A 20938-nucleotide genomic window follows, 5' to 3' on the forward strand; every position below is an offset into this window, starting at 1 on the left:
CCGCAACGGGAGAGGCCACAACAGTGAGAGGCCTGCGTACTGAAAAAAAAAAAAAAGGAAAGAAACTCTGTAACTATTAACAGTCACTCCCCATTTCTCCTCAACTACTTCCTTCCCTCAGCTCTAGGCAATCATAGATTACTTTCCACCTTTATAGATTTACCTATTAGGAACGTTTCGTATAAATAAAATAATAGAATATGTGGTCCTTTTGTGATTGGCTTCCTTTACTTAGGGTGTTTTCAAGGTTCGTTCATGTTGTAGCATGTACAATGCTACATGTATGTCTTTTTACTGACAAATAGTATTACATTGTATGTATATGTCACATTTTATTTATCCATTCATCAGTTGATGGCCATTGGGGTTGTTTCCACTTTTTGGCTATTGTGAATAATGTTACAATGGACATTTGTGTACAAGGAACTGCCAGGTTGTTTCCAAATCAGCAGTACCATTTTACATTCCTATTAGCAGTGTATGAGGGTTCCAATTTCTCCTCATCCTTGCTAACATTTTCATTACCTGATTTTTTATTATAGCCGCCCCAGTGGGTGTGAAGTACTACCTCACTGTGGTTTTGATTTGCATTCCCCTAATGACTAATGATGGTGCATCCAGGCTCTGTGCATCCTTTGGGAGAGATGAGGCTGGTAAGGTGTGATGTCAATGTTTCCTTCTGATCTAGTACCTGGCTTCTTGGGCCACCATTTTCAGGTTTATTCTTGCAGAGGTAATTACTATGGTAGGTGGAAAGACAAGAGCAGACATTTGAGTTTCTTTTTTTGGCATTTTGAGGTGATCTTAAACTTTTCTTCTTTAATAATGTGGTGAATTACATTAATAGATTTTCTAATTTTAAACTCGGTATAAAACTAACTTGGTCATGATGTATCTTTTAATAGATTGCTATAATTCACTCTGCTAATATTTTAAATAGGGTTTTTCCATCTGTGTTCATAAGACAGATAGGTCTCCAATATTCCTTTCTCTTACAGCCCATCACTGGTTTGGATATCAAGGTTATATTAGCCCCATAAAATGAGTTTGAGAGTGTTCTTATTTTTCCATTCTCTAAAAAGCTTGTAGAAGATTCAAATTAGATATTCCTTTGAAGTGTTTGATAGAGCTTGCTTTATTATTTGTAAGAGTTCTTTGTATGTTATCCATATTAATTCTTTGTCTGATAATGTAGATGGTGAATATTTTCTCTCCACCTTTTAATTTTATCTAAACATTTTTATTATAAAGACATTTTAAGGGGTTCCCCGGTGGCGCAGTGGTTAAGAATCTGCCTCCCAATGCAGCGGACATGGGTTCGAGCCCTGGTCCGGGAAGATCCCACATGCTGTGGAGCAACTAAGCCCGTGTGCCACAACTACTGAGCCTATGCTCTAGAGCCCGTGAGTCACAACTAATGAGCCCGCGTGCCACAACTACTGAAGCCCACGCACCTAGAGCCCTTGCTCTGCAACAGGAGAAGCCACTGCAATGAGAAGCCCGTGCACAGCAAGGAAGAGTAGCCCCTGCTCGCCGCAACTAGAGAGAGCCTGTGTGCAGCAACGAAGACCCAACGTGGCCAAAAATTTAAAAAAATAAAATAAAATAAAAGACATTTTAAAAGTGTTATGAAGTCACATTTAAACATCTTTTCATGGTTTTGTCTATTGCTCAGGAAAGTTTTCCTTACTACAAAATTGACAATTTTCTGAATATATATCCAATTGCTTCAAAATTTATTGACTGATCTACATTTTCCTCAATGATCTTAAAGTCAACCTCTATCATAAAGTAAATATATAGACCTTTATCATAGATTAAATATATGTGATAAGTGTGTGTATGTGTCTTCTCTCTTTCTCTCTTCTATCCTTGGGTTGATAAAACACTACTTGCTATAAAGTATGTTTTGATCTCTGGTGGGGAAAGATGTTTCTCATTTGCTTTTAAAATTTTTATTGGCTATTTTCACACCATTTCTCTCCTAGAATCTCTCTTTAGAATCAGTTTGTCAAATTTCATAAAAACTGCATTCCGATTTTGATTGGGACTGCGTGGAATTTATAGACTAAGTTGACATCTTTGCAACGTTGAGACTTCCTATCCAGGAATGTGGATATATGACTCTCCATTTATTCCCTGTTCCTTAACAGCTATATGAGATTGGCTGGAACCTCTGATCCATGTCTTGTGTCTAAGATTTCTCTTGATCAGCTCCTGCTTTGAGCTTAAGCTTCCACTGAATTGGTTCAGTTTATAAGCCCGAGCCTGCTAGGTTGTACTTTCCAAAGATGGCTGCACCAATATATGTCCTGTCCTGCATGCTCTTCTTCTTCTTCTTCTTTTTTTTTGGGGGGGGTGTTTTGTTTTGTTTTTTTGGCTGTTGCTTGTTGTTGTTGGCTTAAACAACAGAAGTTTATTTTCTCACAATTCTGGAGGCTGGTAGCTCAAGATCAAGGTGCTGGCAGGGTTGGTTTCTCCTGAGACCTCTCTCCTTGTCTTACAGGTGGCTGCCTTGTCGCTGTGATTTCACACGGTCTTTCTTTTATGCATGTGCATTCCTCATGTCTCTGCTTCTTCCTACTGGTCTTGGAGGGTCTCCTGGGGAGGTGGGGGGGGCCCTCTCTTGGGACATAAAAGCTGGTGGTGAACATACCTGGGAGTACTCACCCGAAGGCTGACATCTTGTTTGGGCCCTCATGCTCTTCCTGAAATGTGACATTGACACTCATCCATCAAGAGCTGGGGGTCTCTGTTCCTTCCCCTTGAAACTGGGCAAACCTTTGTAATTGCTTGCACCAAACGAATGTGGTGAAGTTGACACTGTGTGACTTCCGAGCCTGGGTCCTGGGAGGCAAATCTGCTTTAGTCTGGTATTGTCCTGCTCTCACTGAGCTGCTGTGTAAGAAGTTCAGCTACTTTGAAGCTGCCATGTGGGAGATACTTGTGGCAAGCTCACAAAGGGATCAAGGAGAGAGCTGCCCAAGAAATTCCATTTGTTCCAGCCTATTGGAGGCTTCCCAGTACAGACACCAGACACATGAGTGAAGAAGCCTCCTGCTGACCCCAACTCCAGTCACCATCTGACTGCAGACTTAGAATAGACCTCAAGTCAGAACCAATCAGCAGAGCCATTCTTGAATTCCCAATCCAAGAAATGGTTGTTTTAAGCTATTCAGTTTTTAGATGGTTTGTTACGCTGCAATAAACAATGAATACGCTCATGTGGGCTGTCCAGATGTGAAGCTCATCCCCTTTTCACAGTCTCCACACACGCACACACACAAACAACACTTACTCCTCAGAGGCTTTTGTGTGTTTAGTCTACAAAGAGAGGAAGAAATAAACAACATAAAACCAACAACTTTGGACATCCCATTTCTTAGACGTCCCTTACAAACAGTTCCGCACACCCAGGCAGTGCCCATCAGCCCTCTCTCACGTCCTCCTCCTCTCATCTTACTTCCTACAAACTTCAAATTCTTCTTCACTCTGTTAGGCAGTGCAATTAAGTTCTCTCAAGCCCTTTCTCCCAAACTCAGCTCCAGGAACCCCTTTCAAAGCCCAAGGCCCTTTGCCAACATGCCCAATGGAGTTGAACTTTCCCAGGTTCCACAGAGTATTCTCCTTCACTATTTTAGCTGACCTGCCTGTGGTTGTCTTCCCCACATTGGGTGCAGGACTGGTACACAGAGAGTCCTCAATAAATCATAATGAAAGCAGAAATGTATCAAGCACCTACTATGTGCTGCTTGCTAGGGTAAGGACAGCATATGCATCATCCCGTTCAGTCTTCACAAAAACCCTGTAAGATAGGGACTATTATTATTTCTTTTTACAGATGAGCAAACTGAGACTTCATATGGTTTTAGGTCCCGTGGTCACACTCAGTGACAGAGTCAGATTCCAAAGCACTCTACCAACATTGCTTAAGTGAATGAAAGGGAAGGTAAGAAACTCTGGGGAGAGGATATACTTGACATGTTGGTTTTGGAAACTCTGGTAAATAAGGTGATGGTTGTTTCCATGATCATGGAGGAGATCACTTGGAGGGAGAGAGCTGGCCAATCCCACAGACTCTGGTACTTAAGGGAGCTGCAGAGAAGAAAAAGCAATAGAAGAAGGGCTGGATGGTGGACACCTGGATAGGGAAGACTTCAAGGATGGAATGGCCAAGGCAGACCCAGGTGCCAACAGCTTCATGACCGGAGGACTGAAGAGGGGTTAAGCCTCACTGGTGACCTCCAGCAGGGACAGAAGCAGGGAGATGAGAGGAAGATGAGGAAGTTTAGAAGTGCTAGTGTTAGCAGTGAAGCCAGAGGGAGGAGGCGGAGTGGGTATTCACAGGATGGCTGATCCAGGAAGGGTCTTGGTATGTTTTAATACGGAAGAGGCCTGCCTGACTGATTGTACGTGGAGAGGGACGAGGTGGGTGGGGAGGGGCAGAGCCTGCTCCAAGGTCTGCAGAACCTGAGGCGCCCTGGGCCTGGGCCCTGGCGTAGAGCACCCAGGCCGGGGCTCGCAGGCGGAAGTGGCCGAAGACATGGCTCAGGGGATGGGCCGCGGACTGTGGGTCGGGGGAAGGGGCTGCGTCCTGGAGATCAGGCTGGACAGGGACCTGGGAAGGACCTCTGCCTCCTCAGAGAGAAACGGAGGCGTGATCCCCGTCCCGCACCCTGGCGGCTCTTCGGATAACCCGGCCGATGCCCCGGGGAAGCCCGAGGCGAGGATGGAGGGTGGGCGCTGGCGGCTGGACGGAGCGGGGCGGAGCTGGGCCGAGGGCGCCGGCCTCCCTCCCCGGGTCCTCTCAGGTGACAGACCCCCGCGGGCCCCCCGCCCCGCCCCGCCGCATATTCAGGAGGCCGGACCCGCCCCGTCCGAGAGCAGCTAGCGCGGCCGCGCCGGGAGCCTCAGCGGTCGGTGCGTGCGTGGAGCCGGCACCCATCCTCCTCGAGTCCGCCGCCCGCCATGGCCCCTGCGGCCGCCCGCCGCAGCCTCCTGGTTCTCCTGCAGGTGCTCGGGCTCGCCCTGGCGCAGATCGTAAGTCCCGCGCCGGGGTCCGGAGTGCGGGGTCTGGGTCCGGGGTTCAGGATCCCGCGGTCTAGTCAAGCGCTCTCTCTGCCTCAGCCCCACCCTCTGCTGACACTCCCTAGCGCGAGGGGCAGCTTCGGACAGTCCCGCGGCTCACTTCCCTTAGGAGGGGCACAAACGGGGGGCGTCTCGGCACAGTGAAAGGAGGTGGATGAGCCGGGGAGCCAGAGGGACCCTGTCCCGAAGTGCTCGGCCCTGCCTGGGACGGGCAGCGTGCGGCGAGAGCTGGCGCCGGGTCCTGGCAGCCCGGAGAGCCCAGGTGGCGGGGGACACAATGGTGCCCATTCACGGGGCTCCGGATTCTCCGCCCCCGCCGCCTCCCAGGGGGCGCCGGCTCCAGCCAGACGCCGCTCTCGCTGGCTGCTGCCTCTCTGCCGGGCTCGAGCGCTCGCGTCAGACTTTCGAGGGCCGGCTGGGGGGAGGGGGCCTAACGGGACGCGGGCGCGGAGGGGCAGGGCCCGGGCGCCAGCCTGGCACTTCTCGGCCTGGTGAGGGCGCGGGCACCTGGCAGGCGGGGGACACCCACCCGAGTCGGAGGTGGCCCCGTAAGAGAGCCACCTAAGGGAGGACGGAGCAGCGGTGCTGCGAGAGGGGTGCTCTGAGTAGGAGGAGAGAACAGGCTTCCCTTCCCTGGGTCCCCTCACGCCCCGTCTCTCTGCGCCTCCCCAGCTGTCCCGTCGGACTTTATCCACACCGGGGGGAGAGGAAGGGGTACCTACTCACCTTCAGTATCTGTTGTTCACCTAAAAATAATCCGAGCAACCGTCCATTGAAGACCAAGCGTCTCTAGGCACCACCTTCCTTTCCATCGGTTATTTATTTGAGCCATCAGCATCTCCATCTGTTCCCACCCACGACAGGGCAAGGGCAACATGGTACAGTGGAAGGAGGTGGGCAGACCTAGGACGGAATTCTGGCTCCACCGCTTACTTCCGGTGATCACGGACCCCTTCATCTTTCTGAGCCTGTTTCCTCAACTGCAAACTGGGGCTTGTTAGTTTCGGCCTCACAGTTCTAAGCATTCAAAAAGATAATATATGTAATGGTACACGATATCTGGTACACAGTGGGTTCTCAATAAACGGGGAGTTCGCGGCTCCCTGAGGAGCTCCCTTTCCTCAGGGAGAGGTGCACTCCTGGATGCCCAGTTCCCTGCACTATCTGAGGGCTGCACCCCTTTATGTGTTTTCAGAGAGGTCCTCCAGGAGAGCGGGGGCCCCCGGGCCCCCCGGGGCCACCGGGAGTGCCTGGATCCGACGGAATCGACGTGAGTCTCTAACCTGGGACGGGATGGGGAGAGAGGCGGAGGACAAAGGGGAACTTTGTGAGCCCTGGGAGTGGGGGGCGGGGGGCGGGGCGGTGAGGTTGACGCCTGGAGATGCAGTGCCCCCTGTTGCCAGTAGGCGGCGCCAGCCTGCACCACAAGGAGACCGTTTGTTCTACAAAAACCTCAAACCGGCCCCGAGATGCAGAGCCCGTTATAGCCGCCGGCGGACAAGGAGCTGCTGTTCGGTCTGCCCGCCACAGCTCACAGCGATTCCTTATCCCTCGGCCCCTCCTCCCTTCTTTTTTGGGGTGGGAGACGTCCTGCCTCCTCGCCCTGCCCCCTGGCACGTCTGGATGCTTCTTCAGGGTAGCTTGGGAGCCTTGGCCAGACCGCTGACCAGCTAGGGCCAGACTCTGGTCTCTTCCCTTTGCATTTTTCTCCCCGATTTAGAACCAGCTGGTCTCGTTCCCTGCTCTCCCTACCACAGTGAGGGTTAAATACCTCATTCTGGATGCTCCCCCAGGAGGTCAGCCCCATGTTTACCCATCTCGACAGCCTTCTATACAACCTGGTGCCCCACCCTCCGAACACAGGGCGCAGGGTCCCTGCCAGGCTCTCTGGCCGCCACAGGCTCTGAAATGCCTGGAAGCCTCTCTGGGGCTGAATGTGATTCCACAGCCCATGTCTGTCCTCCACCAAGGGTCTTTTGTCACAGGGGAAGGAGGTCCTTCTTGCCTTGGTGACAGATTGAATCTGTCCCCTTGCTCCTTGCCCCTGCCCCATCTCGTTTTCCTGACCCCAACCCAGAAGGCCGCCACTGCCCCCTTCGCTTACCTCCCCTTCATGTTTCCTAAAAACCCCACGTTTCTACCCACACTTGCTCAAATCCAAGAGGCACCTGCTCTCTGAGGTAACTTGGAGCCAACAACCCTGTTTGCAGGTCTCCTAACTGGCCCCTTACCAACACTGGCATGACTAGAACCCACTCGCATGCTGTTATCACCCTCTCCAGCCTGTCTGGGATGGGTGTCAATTCACCTATGGTTTTCTTGAGGGAAAGGGAGCTATTTTCCTAAAAAGCACAAGGCTTGAGAGGACCCAGGACAGAAGAGAGGAGAGTAAGGAGAGGAGCATGTGGGACGGGCCAGCCAGGGCTTGTGTGTGCCCATCTAGGGGAGCACGAACCATGGTGTGCTGTCTCAACAACTTGTATCTTGCAGGGTGACAAGGGGCCCCCTGGGAAAGCTGGCCCTCTGGTGAGTGCTTTCTCCTCCTTGACTTCTGACCCTTCCAGGTCTTGCCCTCCTGTGTCTAATGTTTGCTCCACTTCTGTTTTCAAGGGACCTAAGGGAGAGCCTGGCAAAGCAGGGCCAGATGGGCCAGACGGCAAGCCCGGGATTGACGTGAGTACTTACCTGAGCGTCAGGTAGAGCAGGTTAGGGCTCCACCCACTGACTTCCAGAACCCAATTTTGGCATCTTCCCTGATCTGCTATTCAGAGCAAGATGGAGACTCTACAGCTATGAGCCCTCCTCTCCTTCATGTGAGATTGTGACCTCACACCCACCCCAGGAGCATTGAATCACAAGTAAATGGGGTTCCAGAGAGGGGTTCTGCTCATCAGCAGCAGCCAGAATTTAGTCTCACATTTCTGGCCCCCAAGTGTCAGACTGAATACTCTGGGCAGAACTGTCCTTATGCTCCCTCTCCCTTCCTCTCCTTTTACCTTCCCCACTCCACCCATCACAGCCCCAGGCACCACTCAGGAGAGGAACATTATTTGGCTGATACCACAGAGTTCCCAGGGACCCCAAGGTCACAGGCTCCTGGACACAGCCAGGGGCATTGGGAAGTCTTCTTTTGGGGGCATAGATGTGAGTCAGTCACTGAAAGATGGGAGGAAGAAGAGGCCCCCATGAGTTGCCTTTGCCCTGCTGGTGCAAGAGGTGCCCACTAGGGCTGTGACCAGCCACCAGGGCCATTCCAACCCGTCCACACCCTGCAAAGATTACAAAGTATATTGCCTTCCACATTGGTTTTCATAGCCACCCAGAGAAGCAAGCATGATTATTAATCCATTTTGCAGATGAGAAAACTAAGGCTCAGAAAAAGTTGCCAAGGTCAGACATCATGAAAATGGCTAATCCAGACCTATGTCTATCTAGGTTTTCTAGACTCCTAGACTGGAGGCATGAGGTCTGGGCTGACAAATCTTTGGGCCTTGGTTTCTCACCTTTCAAAAGACAATAATCTTCAAGGGCTCTGGTGGGAACTGGGGGAAGGGAAAGTGAGGTGTTGACGCCCTTAGGCCTTCATGGGGTGTGGTGAATGGCAGCCTGGGCCCACCCAGGAGAGACCTCTGGACCCGCCCTGCCCCGCAGGTCAGGGAGCAGGTTCGCCCCTCACGGATGTACCTTCTCTTTCTTCGCCAGGGTCTAACTGGAGCCAAGGGGGAGCCTGGTCCCATGGGGATCCCTGGAGTCAAGGTAAGTAGCCTGCTGGGGGCCTCAGCACGGGCAATCTAGTGCCAGAGTTTGGGAGTGGCTTCGGCAGACACGAGCAGGGACCCAGGAGACCCCAGCTTCTGAGTCTCTCCCATTGCTCTTGCAGGGCCAGCCTGGGCTCCCAGGTCCCCCCGGCCTGCCGGTGAGTATAACTGGCAAGGGCTTTAGAGGACCCTTTGTGGGTAGGGGGACTTGTAAAAGGAGCCATGAACCTAATCTTTTCTTCTGTTCCAGGGCCCTGGCTTCGCCGGACCTCCTGTAAGTCTGCAGGGATGGCACAGAGTCCCTGGGACTCTCTGGGAAGGAGGGTACAGAGGGCTTCCAGGGGACTGACCAGCATGAGGAGGGGCCCGCGTGCTGTGATGGTGTTGGAAATGGGCAGACTTGTCAGAGAACTCTGGGCGTATCCACTGGCTCTGAGATTCTCTGGCCCTTAAAGCCCTACTCTGTCAGCTTCTCTGGTGTTGGTTGCAAAGTGAAAGTGGGGAAGAGGGCTCTGGGTCCCTCTGTGCCAGGGCTGGGCTGACCCTCTGAGGCATATCCCAGCTGCTGTTGTCTCTGTCCCTAGGGACCAGCTGGACCTGTTGGCCTCCCTGGTGAGATGGGACTCACGGGCCCCAAGGTGAGCCCCAGCTACCCCTCTGTTCACTCTGCCTCCTGCCCTCTGCCTTCAAGCTGGCAAGCTGAGTATCTCTCCAGGATTTCCTGAGTCTGCCTCTGGCCACCAGGGAGCTCCTGCAGTTCTGGGGCAAAAACCCCTCCTGCTGAGCCCACCCTGTGGTAGGTCTTCCAGGGAGGCCAAGGGCTGGGGCCATCCCCCCAAAGATCAGACCTTGATCTCCCCAAGAGCCCAGATCTCAGGAGGTGACCTGGAGGGCAGGGTGGACAGGGCTGTAGCAGGAACTGGAGGAGGGGGCAGGGGTGACCTAGGCAGGACTGGACAAGGGTATGATTTGGGCCCTTCTTGCTTCCAGGGGGATCCTGGACCAGAGGGACCAGCAGGGCCCCCGGGGCCCCCTGGGAAACCGGTAAGTGTCCTCAGACCTCCCACATGGCAGTGTGTGGCTGGGGAAGGACAAGAGTCCTTGGCGCAAGCCCGGGGTGGGGACAGTTTGCTTCAGGCTCCATCTCCAAACATCTTTTCTCAGGGCCGCCCAGGAACCATTCAGGGTCTGGAAGGCAGCGCGGACTTCCTGGTGAGAGGTGGGGGGGGTGGGGGGGGCTGGGGCGGGGCTAATCCGGGGAAGGGGAGCGGGGATCGGAGCTGGCAAGATGGGGAAGCACTGCCCAGTTGGCCTGGGGCTGGCCAGTGACCACAGAGCCCTGCGGGATTTCCTTTCCAGTGTCCAACCAACTGTCCAGCGGGCGTGAAAGGGCCCCCGGGGCTGCAGGGAGTGAAGGTGAGCTCCTGGCCCAAGTCTTGGGGGACGGGGGGTTAGGGAGGGGACCTAGTCTGAGCTCTCTCCTTCCCTGCAGGGGCATCCTGGCAAGCGCGGGGTTCTGGGAGATTCCGGCCGCCAGGGGAAGCCGGTGAGAGCTGAGGGCCCTGGGAGGGTGTGTGTGGAGAGGGGCCTACAGGAGCCTCCCACCCATCCTTCTCCCTTCCCCTTCCCCTGTGGGCCTCTGGGGATAAAGCCTTGAGCTGGGTTGCGAGAGGCCTAGATTCTAGGTCAATGTGTCCCTGGGCAAGTCCGTTCTTGCTGTGCTTCCATTTCCCCATCCGTCCGTCACATGGGACCGTATGGTATCTAGGAGGGCTTCCTGTCTGCTTTTGCTGGGAAGAGGATGGTGTCTTTGGTTGTCTGTATGTTTGTCTCTCAATCTGCCTGCCTATCTGACTGCTCTTTCCTGCCCCTTAGGGTCCCAAGGGAGATGTGGGTGCCTCTGGAGAGCAAGGCATCCCTGGACCGCCGGTAAGGAACACTTTCCAAGGGCCCTCCTCACCTCTCCTGGGAGACCTTGGTGGAGTCATTCTCCTGCTCTGGGCTCTGACTTGTGAAAGAGACACCTATGTCCAGCTGGTGTGTCTCTGGGTGCCGGGGGAGGGAGGCTGAGGCTGACTGTGAGAGACTGGGGGACAGGAACCAAGGCTGTCAGCCAGAAGACTCACCTGAGGCCCAGGTTCTGCCACTGTCCCTTTTGAGTGACCCTGGCGAGTCTCTCCCATCTCCGAGCATCAGTGACCATCTGTGATAGGGACTCCGTGCCTGCCTCAGAGAGGCACTGAGAAAATTGGGTGGGGGTCAGAGAAGGTGTCACGAAGTGGGCCTTCTAGTTGCCATCGCTGTCATTCTTCCATCTTGACAGGGTCCCCAGGGCGTCAGGGGCTACCCGGGCGTGGCGGGACCCAAAGGAGAGACGGTGAGTGGGTCTGGGGTGTCCTGCAAGAGCTGCTGAAACCAGCCCCCTGGCCTCTGGGGTCCAGCCAGGACTGACCCGCGACCTCTGCTCTCCCCAGGGTCCTCACGGGTACAAAGGCATGGTGGGCTCCATCGGCGCCGCCGGGTCACCGGTGAGTCTGCTCCTGCCTCCGCCCATACTCACCTCCTCCAGGGACAGCTCCTAGGGCTGCAGAGGGGTGCGGCTCCCCCTGAGCCCACATAACTTGCATTTCTGTTTGTCCTTCTTGCCAGGGTGAGGAAGGTCCTCAGGGGCCACCAGGCCGAGCTGGGGAGAAGGGTGACGTGGTGAGTCCTCAGGCACCCCTGTCCAGTCACGGCCCCTGGGGAGAACTGGCTCACGTGCATGCACAAACGTGTGTGTGTGTGTGTGTGTGTGTGTGTGTGTGTGTGTGTGTGCATACGTTATTCTGCGTGTCTGTGCGTGCCGGTGACTGATGTGAGGGAGGAACGTCTGTGCCCAGAGCCCAGCCAGCCCCAGCAGCCCCCTCCTCCAAGCCCAGCCTGTTGCTGATCAAATTCAGACTTTGGGAGAACCGTGTAATGCAGTCCCACGGTCACTGGGGCCAGACAATGAAATTCCAGGGAATCAGTCATGGGGCTAATGGGATTTGGTCCAGATCCCAGTTCTCTTAACCCTCTCTTTTTTTTAAAGTAAAAGACTATCTCTTTTGAGCAGTTCTGAGTTTACAGAAAAATTGAGCAGAAAGTAAAGTTAGGGTTGTTTTTCTTTTTGTTAGTTTTTTTCTTGTGCAACTTTTTTAACAAACGCAAAAGTAGGGAGAATAATATAGTGATCCCTTATGTGCCTACCTCCCCAAATTAACCTTTTACCGCTCTCACTTCATCCATCCTCTTCTTCCTTTCTTTCCTTCACTTCATTGCTTTGCTCTGATATTTTCAAGCAATTTTTTTTTTTTTTTTGGTACGCGGGCCTCTCACTGTTGTGGCCTCTCCCGTTGCGGAGCACAGGCCCCGGACGCACAGGCTCAGCAGCCATGGCTCACGGGCCCAGCCGCTCCGCGGCATGTGGGATCCTCCTGGACCAGGGCACGAACCCGTGTCCCCTGCATCGGCAGGCGGACTCTCAACCACTGCGCCACCAGGGAAGCCCGCAAATTCTGAACATTACGTCATGTTACCCACTTCTGAATGTGTCTCTTACAAATAAGGCTCTTTCCTCACATAACCACGATATGATTATCACACCATTATCACACACAAAATTATCAATTATTCCTGAACATCATCTAATCATCAGCTTGTAGTCAATTTTCCCCAGTGATCTCAAAAATGTCTTTTCAGGGTTCTTGTTCAAATCAATACCCAAACCAAGTCCACACATTGTCTTTAGTTGTTGTGTTTCTTCACATCAGTGTCACTCAGGGCCTCGGTGGGTCTCAGGAGCGCTGGCTCCTCCCCTGTCCTGCTCCAGCCCAGCCTGCTTGGTGCTGACCTCTACTCCCTCCTGCTAGGTCCAGGGCAAACTCACACAACTAGGCCCCTCTCCTCCAGCCCCTGCACAGCATGGCCTGTGCCACAGGGACCCTGGGACCCAGAGGTCACTGTTCTCAGCTGTTCCCTTCTCTGAACAGACATAGGCTACGTTAGTTTTGATCACTCAGGCAAGATTATTGTCTGGTTCTCTACCATATAGTTAAGACAATATCAATATCCTGCTCCTCATCAAACTTTTCCTCAATCCTGACCCCAGACTTTTCATGCATTGATGATTCTTACCCAGTCAATCTTTACTATGATTCTTGCAATGCAGAGGTCACTGTTCTCAGCTGTTCCCTTCTCTGAACAGCCAGACCGGAGTTCAGCCTCCTGAAGGTGATCTGATCTCTGTCTACTCTGCAGGGCAGCCAAGGTATCCGAGGACCCCAGGGAATAACAGGCCCAAAGGGAGCAACCGTAAGTGGACAGAGGGTGGGGTCCAGGCAGCTCTCCAAGCCCCCAGAGGAGGAGGAGCCTGGGATTCTAGACTGAACTCTGTTGCCAGTGGGCTGTCACCTCGGGAAATGCCCTCTCTCTGCACCTTAGTTTTTCCACCTGTAAATAGGGTGGTGATGTAGGAGAGGTCCTGGGACACTCATAAGACACACAAGGGAAGGACTGTGGTCCATCCCACGAGATCCCTTCCCACTTCCTCTCCCACCCCCAACTGGCTGGTGGGGCTTCCCAAGATGACCTGACCCACTTCCTACACACAGGGACACGGGTGGGTGGCCTGGCCCCAGGCCTCTCCCCACTGTGAGTGTCCCTTCAACTTTCCTCCTGAGCAGGGCCCACCAGGCACTGACGGCAAGGACGGGACCCCAGGCACACCTGGCATGAAGGTAGGAGTGGGGACGGCTGGTGGGTTTGGGGCAAGGGTCAGGGCCTTTTCCAGCTGAGGCTCTGAGTCCCATCACACTGAGCCTGGAGGCCTAGGAGCCTGAGATCCTCACACGTGTCACGGACACATTCCTGGTTGCCTCGGGGCCTCAGTTTCCCTGCCTCCACTCGGGTGGGAGACTCATCTGCGTCTCTGGTTCTGTCTCTCGCAGGGCAGCGCAGGACAGGTGGGGCGGCCAGGAAACCCGGGCCACCAGGGCCTAGTGGTGAGTATGGGGCGGAGCCATGGGGGCTGCCACACGGCAGGCAAGTTGCTTATCCTCCTCCAGGAGGCCAGGCACTCTGCGGCCCACCTCCCCAGGGTGGCGCGAGTGGCTGATGAGATGGAAGTCACATACCCAGGGCTCGTGCTCTAGTCCTTGTCCCCACCCAGCTCAGGCCTCCTCACCAAGTCTGGCCTGGCTTAGGCTTCATCATTTGGACAGTTGCTCCGGCCTTCTCTTTGGCCATTCCAACCGTCCATGTTGGCCAAGTTGAATCTGACCCTTTCCCTACTAAACACCTTCCGTGCTCCCCCTCCCCTGCTGCCTCCAGGAAAGTCATTGTGTCCAGTCATTCAGTAGAGTTACCGAGGTACAGGAAGTGGCAAGGAAAGTTATGAACAGGACAGCTACACTCCCCGTCCTCACAGCTCATCTTAGCATCTAAGGACCACCATAATCTGACCCCAGATTATGGCTGCCTCATCAGCCACTGCCTCTCTTCATCCTCTCCCTTCTCAACATGGCCTTGGCTTTTCTGCCTCCGCACAGTCAAGCCTTTACTGGTCCCTCTGCTTGGAATGCCCTTGCCATCTCTCTGTGCCTTCTCACCGTCAGGCCCACCTCCGTCCCACACCTTCTAGGAACCCCCGTCCCTCCCTGCCAGGGGTACCGAGGCCGAGGCCTGCCAACATGTCCACGTGCAGACTGTGTTCCTGTGCGCACTCACATGTGGTCCTCTTCTCCCCATGGACCACAGGCACTTGTAGGCAGGCCCTTCTGTACCCACCTCCTCTCTCACCAGGGATTCGCGGCTATAGGCGCACAGTCAAGTTCATGGCTGGGTCTTCTGCTGTTCAGCTCACACAAGGCAGGGGAGGCATCTGGGAGGCAAAGCAGTAGGTGCACAAGGCTCCCCCTGCCAGGGGAGAAACTGACATCAGCTTCCTTCTACAGGGTGTGCCCGGCCACCCTGGGACAAAAGGAGGCCCTGGAGACAAGGTAAGAGGGCAGAGTTGGCTTCATCTGAGCAAGCGAGCCTGGGGGCAGGGACCAGGGATGCGGCTTAAAGACCACAAGGCCCAATCCTCAGCCCAAGCTCAGAGACTTGGCCCGGACACAAATCCCTTGGGCCTAACCACCTCCCTCCTGTCACCTCCCTCCCATCCTCATCCTGGCGAGAGGAGACAGGATGGCATGGCTGCATATCTAGATGAGAAACAGGAAGAGCAATGGAGTCCAGAGGACCTCACCAAGAACCCTCTCCTCTTCCCAGCTCATTTGGTTCCAGAGTCTTTTTAAGGTTCCCTGGGCTTCTCCAAGGCCAAGGGCCTGACTGGGCTACACAGACTGACCTCAGAACTCTGTTTTCCTGCAGGGTGAGCCAGGCCGGCAAGGCTTCCCAGGAGTCTCTGGTTCCCCCGGGAAGGAGGTGAGTGTCCCCTCTTCTGACACAAGGCCTCTTGCTTTGCTCCCTTTCCCCGCTCCCCCAGGCCTGAGGACCCTGCACTCATTGTATGGGGCCTGAGTGAGACTCTGAGGTGGAGCCCTAGCCTAGGGGTGCCCTCGGTGCCAGTCGAGGCTCTGCCACTGACCCAGGGAAGCTCTCTTCTCTCTCTGGGCCCCGGTTTCCCCATGTACAATGCAGAGAGGGTGGGAGCTGCTTCTGTCCTGGGGTAGGACCTCTCCAGATGGCCCAACTGACTGGGGCTGAGAATCCAGCAGGAAGTCATTCATTCATTCATTCCATAAACATTCACCAAATATCTGCAACCTGCTAGATGCTGAGATAGACAGTCTCCTACCCACATGGAGCTTACAGTTTCGTGGGAGAGACAGACATTAAATTAAATAAATGATCGCATGATGACTACAACTGTATTGGGTCCTATGAAGGAAAAGTACAGGGACCGGAAGAAGAGAAGGTGAAGGAAGTCTTCCTGATGAAGCAAATTAGCTGAGCCCCAAGGGTGGGTAGGGGCTGGCCAGGTGGGGAAGGGAGGGATCCTCCAGGCTATTGCTCACCTCTGATTTCTCTGTCCCCCAGGGAGAGCCAGGGCCTCGAGGAGAAATCGGTCCCCAGGGCATCATGGGGCAGAAGGTAAGTGCCTGGCACAGTGGCCCCTCCCTGGGGGCCTCTGCAGCAGCTAGCACTGCTGGACCCAGGATCTGGGTCCTCTCAAGGCTCCAGTACCTGCCCAGTCCTGCCTGCCTGCCTGCATGAGGCCTCCCAGTCAGGGCCTCAGTTTGCTGGTCTGAAGTGGAGCCAAGGACCTCCACGGTGGTGACAGCAGGAATGGAGGGCAGGCACTCTGACCACGCAGGGTCTGGGATCTGGCAGGGAGAGGCTGCCCCTGCTGATAGCCGGGATGTGACCTTCACTTTCCATTTCAGGGTGACCACGGTGAGAGGGGGCCAGTGGGGCAGCCAGGCCCTCAAGGCCGACAGGTAAATGCAGGGTGGCTGAGATGGGCATTGGGGAGCATGTCTGGGCACCTCATCTGACTTATTCCTCTGGTTTCTTTTCTCCTCAGGGCCCCAAGGGGGAACAGGGTCCCCCCGGAATTCCAGGGCCCCAAGGCTTGCCAGGCATCAAGGGAGACAAGGTACCAAATGGGGCTGGAAAATACCAGGGAAAGATGCCTTAAGACTCTGGGGGAGGAGTCAGTGGAGGGCAGTGAGATCCTTGAGCACCGCAAATCTTCGTGGAAAAAGTACTCCCTGCGGGTCCCAAGGGACCCCGGGGGGCGGGGCGCGAGGCGGAGCTGCAGAGGGGCGTGTGGCCAGGAGCCGGGGTTGGGGGCACCCTGTGGACCCAGCCTCCCCTGGACCCGAGCTCACCAAGTCCCGGACTCGACGCTTTCTCCAGGGCTCCCCAGGGAAGACCGGGCCTCGCGGCGGAGTGGTGAGTGCCAGCATGTCCCCTTCCCCCGCCGTCTGGGCATCCCGCGTCGGGGCGGGGGACGCAGGTGTCACAGGCCAGCACAGCCGCCCCGCCCCTGCTCCCACGCCACGCAGGGCCACCGCGGTCTGACTCGGTCTCAATCTGCAGGGCGACCCGGGGGTGGCTGGCCTCCCAGGAGAGAAAGGCGAGAAGGTGAGCCGGCTGCGGGGGGCGGTGGGGTGGGGGGAGCGGCTGGCGGGCCCTGGGACCCCACCCCCTGGTGACCGCGCTTCCTTGTGCTTGCAGGGCGAGTCTGGCGAGCCGGGGCCCAAGGGACAGGTGAGTCCTGCAGCCGCGACACCACCTTCCCCCTCTCCCGCCACCCCCCTTCCCTCGGCGCCGCTGGGGACCAGGACCGCGGCTCCCCAGGCTTCCCTCCCCCCCATCCCATCCTTCCCCGACCCCGACCCCCGCTGCCCCCAGCGCGTGCATCCTCTGACCCCGGCTCTGCCCCGACCCCGCTCGGCAGCAAGGAGTCCGCGGAGAAGCCGGCTATCCGGGCCCCAGCGGGGATGCAGGCGCCCCGGGGGTGCAGGGCTACCCCGGGCCCCCGGGTCCTCGAGGACTGGCTGGAAACCGAGGCTTGCCCGGACAGCCCGGGAGGCAGGGCGTAGCGGTAAGTTGGCCTCCAGGGGAGGAGGAGTCTCTTTGGAAGGACATCTCTTTGGGTTGCTGCTTATCCCCCCAAAGGCTGGGAATTCCCAGAGGAGGCGGGCTTCCCTGAGGCTGGTTCCAAACCTCAGGGTCAGAGAGGATGGGTGTGTGGGTGCAGGAGGGATTTCAGTCAGATGCTGAAAATACTTCTGGTAAGAAAATGGGAAGAGGAGGGGGTCATCGCGCTGGAGCAGTCAGCCCCGGCAGCCAGGGGCTTCTTCCTGTAAGACCTCCTCTGCTTTCAGGGCCGAGATGCCAGTGACCAGCACATCGAGGATGTCGTGCTGAAGATGCTGCAAGGTGAGGGGCGGGGGGGCAACAACTCCTCCTCACAGTCAGGGCATCGCCATCCTTCAGGACCCTCTTCAAGTGGCCTTGCTGGAGAGTCTGGAGTCGGGGGTGGCCATTCCAGCTCTGCCTCCAAGGGGCTGGGGACCTGACCTACATCCCTGCCCTCTCAGGACCTTTGACATCCGTACAACAGCCTGAGGAAGGTGGAGGTTAACCCCCAGGCTGTTCTGTGTGCACACGTAGGGGCCAGGGGCCAGGGCCCAGGATGCTCTGCCTTCCCCAGTTTTACTGAGCTGACACCCATCTTACAGACTTCTCTGTCTCCCTCCCTCCCTCCAGAGCAACTGGCAGAGATGGCTGTGAGTGCCAAGCGGGAGGCTCTGGGTGCGACCGGGATGATGGGTCTCCCAGGACCCCCTGGGCCTCCTGGGTACCCAGGCAAACAGGGACCCATTGGGCACCCTGGCCCTCGGGGCATTCCTGGCATCGTGGGAGCCGTGGGTCAGATTGGCAACACCGGGCCCAAGGGTGAGTGCTATTCTGTGGTGGCCAGGGGATGGGGGTTTGGCCAAGACTAGCCCCTGGGGGGGGTCTCAGTTACTGAGTTGATCGCTCCGCCTCCTGTTTTATCTTTCATCATTCCCCTTCCCAGGATGAGGTATAGACGCTTTCACCCATTTCTCCCACATGTGACTCCTGGGCTTGTTTTTTCAGTAGCAAATTGATAGAAATGAATGTACTGTTTTACAGACTGGGTTTTTTGGGGGGTTTTGTTTGTTTTAAATTTACTTAGTGGTACTCCATAAACCTCCTTCCACGTCTCTAAAAGTGGGGAGGCAGATTAACAAAATACTAAAGAAGGCAAGCTCGAGTCACGAGACAGGTGTGAGTCCAGACTCTGCCACTTTCTCATTGTGGCTCCTGAACAAGTTACCTGTTTATCTTCCTGGGCCTTAGATTTATCATCTGTAAAATGGGGATATTAATAGCAACAACCTCATAGTTGTCATGAAGATTACATTTATAGGTAACTTACATAGAGTTGGCACATAGTAAATGCCAACTATTGTTATTATTAGACACTTTCCTGTAAAGAACTTTATCAGCTGTATAGTCTTCCATCCTTTGGACTTGCCTTTATTTAATCAGTTCTGCAGTCATTTCCAACTTTCCCCTATTATAAACTAGCACAAAACAAATAACTGTTGTGTGTGAAATAGAAATTAAGTAGCAAGCCAAGTAGAAAAAAAGCATTTTCCTATTCTGAAAAACTAAGGCTTGATTCTTTCTCTGCAGGAAAACGTGGAGAGAAGGGTGATAGGGGAGAAGTTGGACGAGGGCATCCCGGGATGCCTGGGCCTCCAGGGATCCCAGGTAAGATCTTGGCGCTGCCCAGTGGCAGTTGTGTCCCTCAGCTCTGGGATTAATGACCCAAAGACAACTGGGTCTCTTCCATGGAGGCCTCATGCTCAGCCAACTCAGTCCCACACATCTGATTTTTGATACTTTTGGAGCACCAGGAGCCTCTGGGTGGGGTGTGGCTGAGAAATGGACAGCTGGGATTGCACAAAAATCTGCTTCATGGAGGGAAAGGAAGGGGCACGTGCTCCCCAGCGTCACTGACCGGGAGTTGGGAGGAAAGGACAATCACACACAACTCTCAGAACCTCTGTGTCTGAGGCAGAGTCCCCTCTTTCTGTGGTGTCCTTGGCTTCATTTTCCCCACCTGAAAAATGAGACAGGAATCCTAAAGCTGAGACAGGAGGAGGCCTTGATGTCTTGACCTTCTCCCTCTCACAGGACTGCCTGGCCGGCCTGGCCAGGCAATCAACGGCAAAGATGGAGATCGAGGGATCCCAGGGGCCCCAGGAGAGGCAGGCCGACCTGGCCTGCCAGGCCCCATGGGGCTGCCAGGCTTCTGTGAGCCTGCGGCCTGCCTTGGAGCCTCAGCCTACACGTCTGCACGCCTCACAGAGCCTGGATCCATCAAGGGGCCATGAGCATCAGGCCAAGACGGAGCCCAGTGGGCATCCTGGGGGGAAAGGACTAGGTGCCCTCTGGGTGGACATGCCTCCCATTCCTCTGCCCAGGAAACTAGCTTTCCCAGGACCTTTGTCTGGGACCCAGGAGTCCTGAGGAAAAGGAAATTCTAAAACATGGGGGAAGGGAAGGGAGGACATCGGAGTGAAAAGGTGAGGCTAACAGACAGGGCAAGTGGCACCGGAGAGTGCAAGGTCCAGAGGATGGGGTGGCTTTCCTTCCCGGAGCACCCGCTCAGATGTCACCAAAACAAATGTCTCCTTAATTTGCGCCATCCTCCACTGGCCATCTTGTCCTTGGGGCAAGTGGACTGACGCCTTTGCTGGTTCCTGATTCCATTTCCACCCCCTGGGCTTACTGGGTGACTGCCCAGAGGTGGCCATCCTTAAGCCAGTCCACTACTTCCTCCCTGCCTTCCTCCCATCTGAGTATTTAAACACCCATCTCCCTTCCCTTTCTGGCATCACCCTCTCCCACCAAACCGCTAGATCCACCCAGGCCTTTCTGTAAATAAAAGCCCCTGACTTGGGTACAAACCAGGATGTGAGTGTTGAGCTTAATTTCTTGTGGATTAGGGGTGGGCCTCCACGACCTGAGCAGGATGGTCAAGGGCTCCAGAAGGGGAGGGTGGAGGGCAGGGTACCTTCTTCTGGGTACATCCTGAATTATGAGGATGGCACAGCATATCTGAGGAACACCTGTGGGATGAACCTGCAGGTAGAGTTAGGATGGTGACCCTCTGTCTAACTTTGGGCAGATCCTTCCCAGCCTTTGTACAGCTGGGCAAGGACTTGGCCTTGCCTCATTTATTCAGTAGAGCGCACCCAGTGTCTTGCCAGGGCCTGACACACAGGAGGTCCTCTGTGAGTTTTGGCACCCACCGTGTGCTGGCCCTGGGGCAGGAGCTGGCAGCCAAGACTGGAAGACCTGGTTCTTGCCTTCCAGGGGCTTCTAGGCCCGTGAGAAAAACAGACCTGGACCTGGATGATGAGGGATGATTCACTCATGCCACTTTCACTGAGAGAACATCTAGGGGAGACTGACTCAGATCTGATGTGTCGGTCTGAGGGCTCCCAGCCTCATAGCTGTGTAGGCCAGCAAGGCCACTCCAAGCAGCAGGAGCAGGAAAGGGCGTGGCAGGTACCTCT

The 20938-nt window shown here is 55.1% G+C and overlaps 1 protein-coding gene across 1 annotated transcript; it reads left to right on the forward strand.

Moving 5' to 3' along the window:
* The first annotated feature begins 4543 nt into the window (after positions 1-4543).
* COL9A2 (collagen type IX alpha 2 chain) lies at positions 4544-20301 on the forward strand. The gene is given in 34 exon segments (XM_007114253.3): positions 4544-4831; positions 4833-4904; positions 4906-5040; positions 6284-6358; positions 7579-7614; positions 7699-7761; positions 8791-8844; positions 8969-9004; positions 9097-9120; positions 9431-9484; positions 9837-9890; positions 10011-10058; positions 10206-10262; positions 10339-10392; positions 10722-10775; positions 11170-11223; positions 11321-11374; positions 11496-11549; positions 13125-13178; positions 13550-13603; positions 13814-13867; positions 14819-14863; positions 15240-15293; positions 15909-15962; positions 16256-16309; positions 16396-16467; positions 16731-16766; positions 16914-16958; positions 17052-17084; positions 17275-17421; positions 17705-17759; positions 18090-18278; positions 19047-19124; positions 19551-20301. Coding segments are annotated over 34 exon segments (2490 nt in total). The 3' UTR covers positions 19751-20301.
* Positions 20302-20938: the final 637 nt, after the last annotated feature.

This window comes from Physeter macrocephalus, chromosome 3 (assembly GCF_002837175.3).
Source record: "Physeter macrocephalus isolate SW-GA chromosome 3, ASM283717v5, whole genome shotgun sequence".
Taxonomy (NCBI): domain Eukaryota; kingdom Metazoa; phylum Chordata; class Mammalia; order Artiodactyla; family Physeteridae; genus Physeter; species Physeter macrocephalus.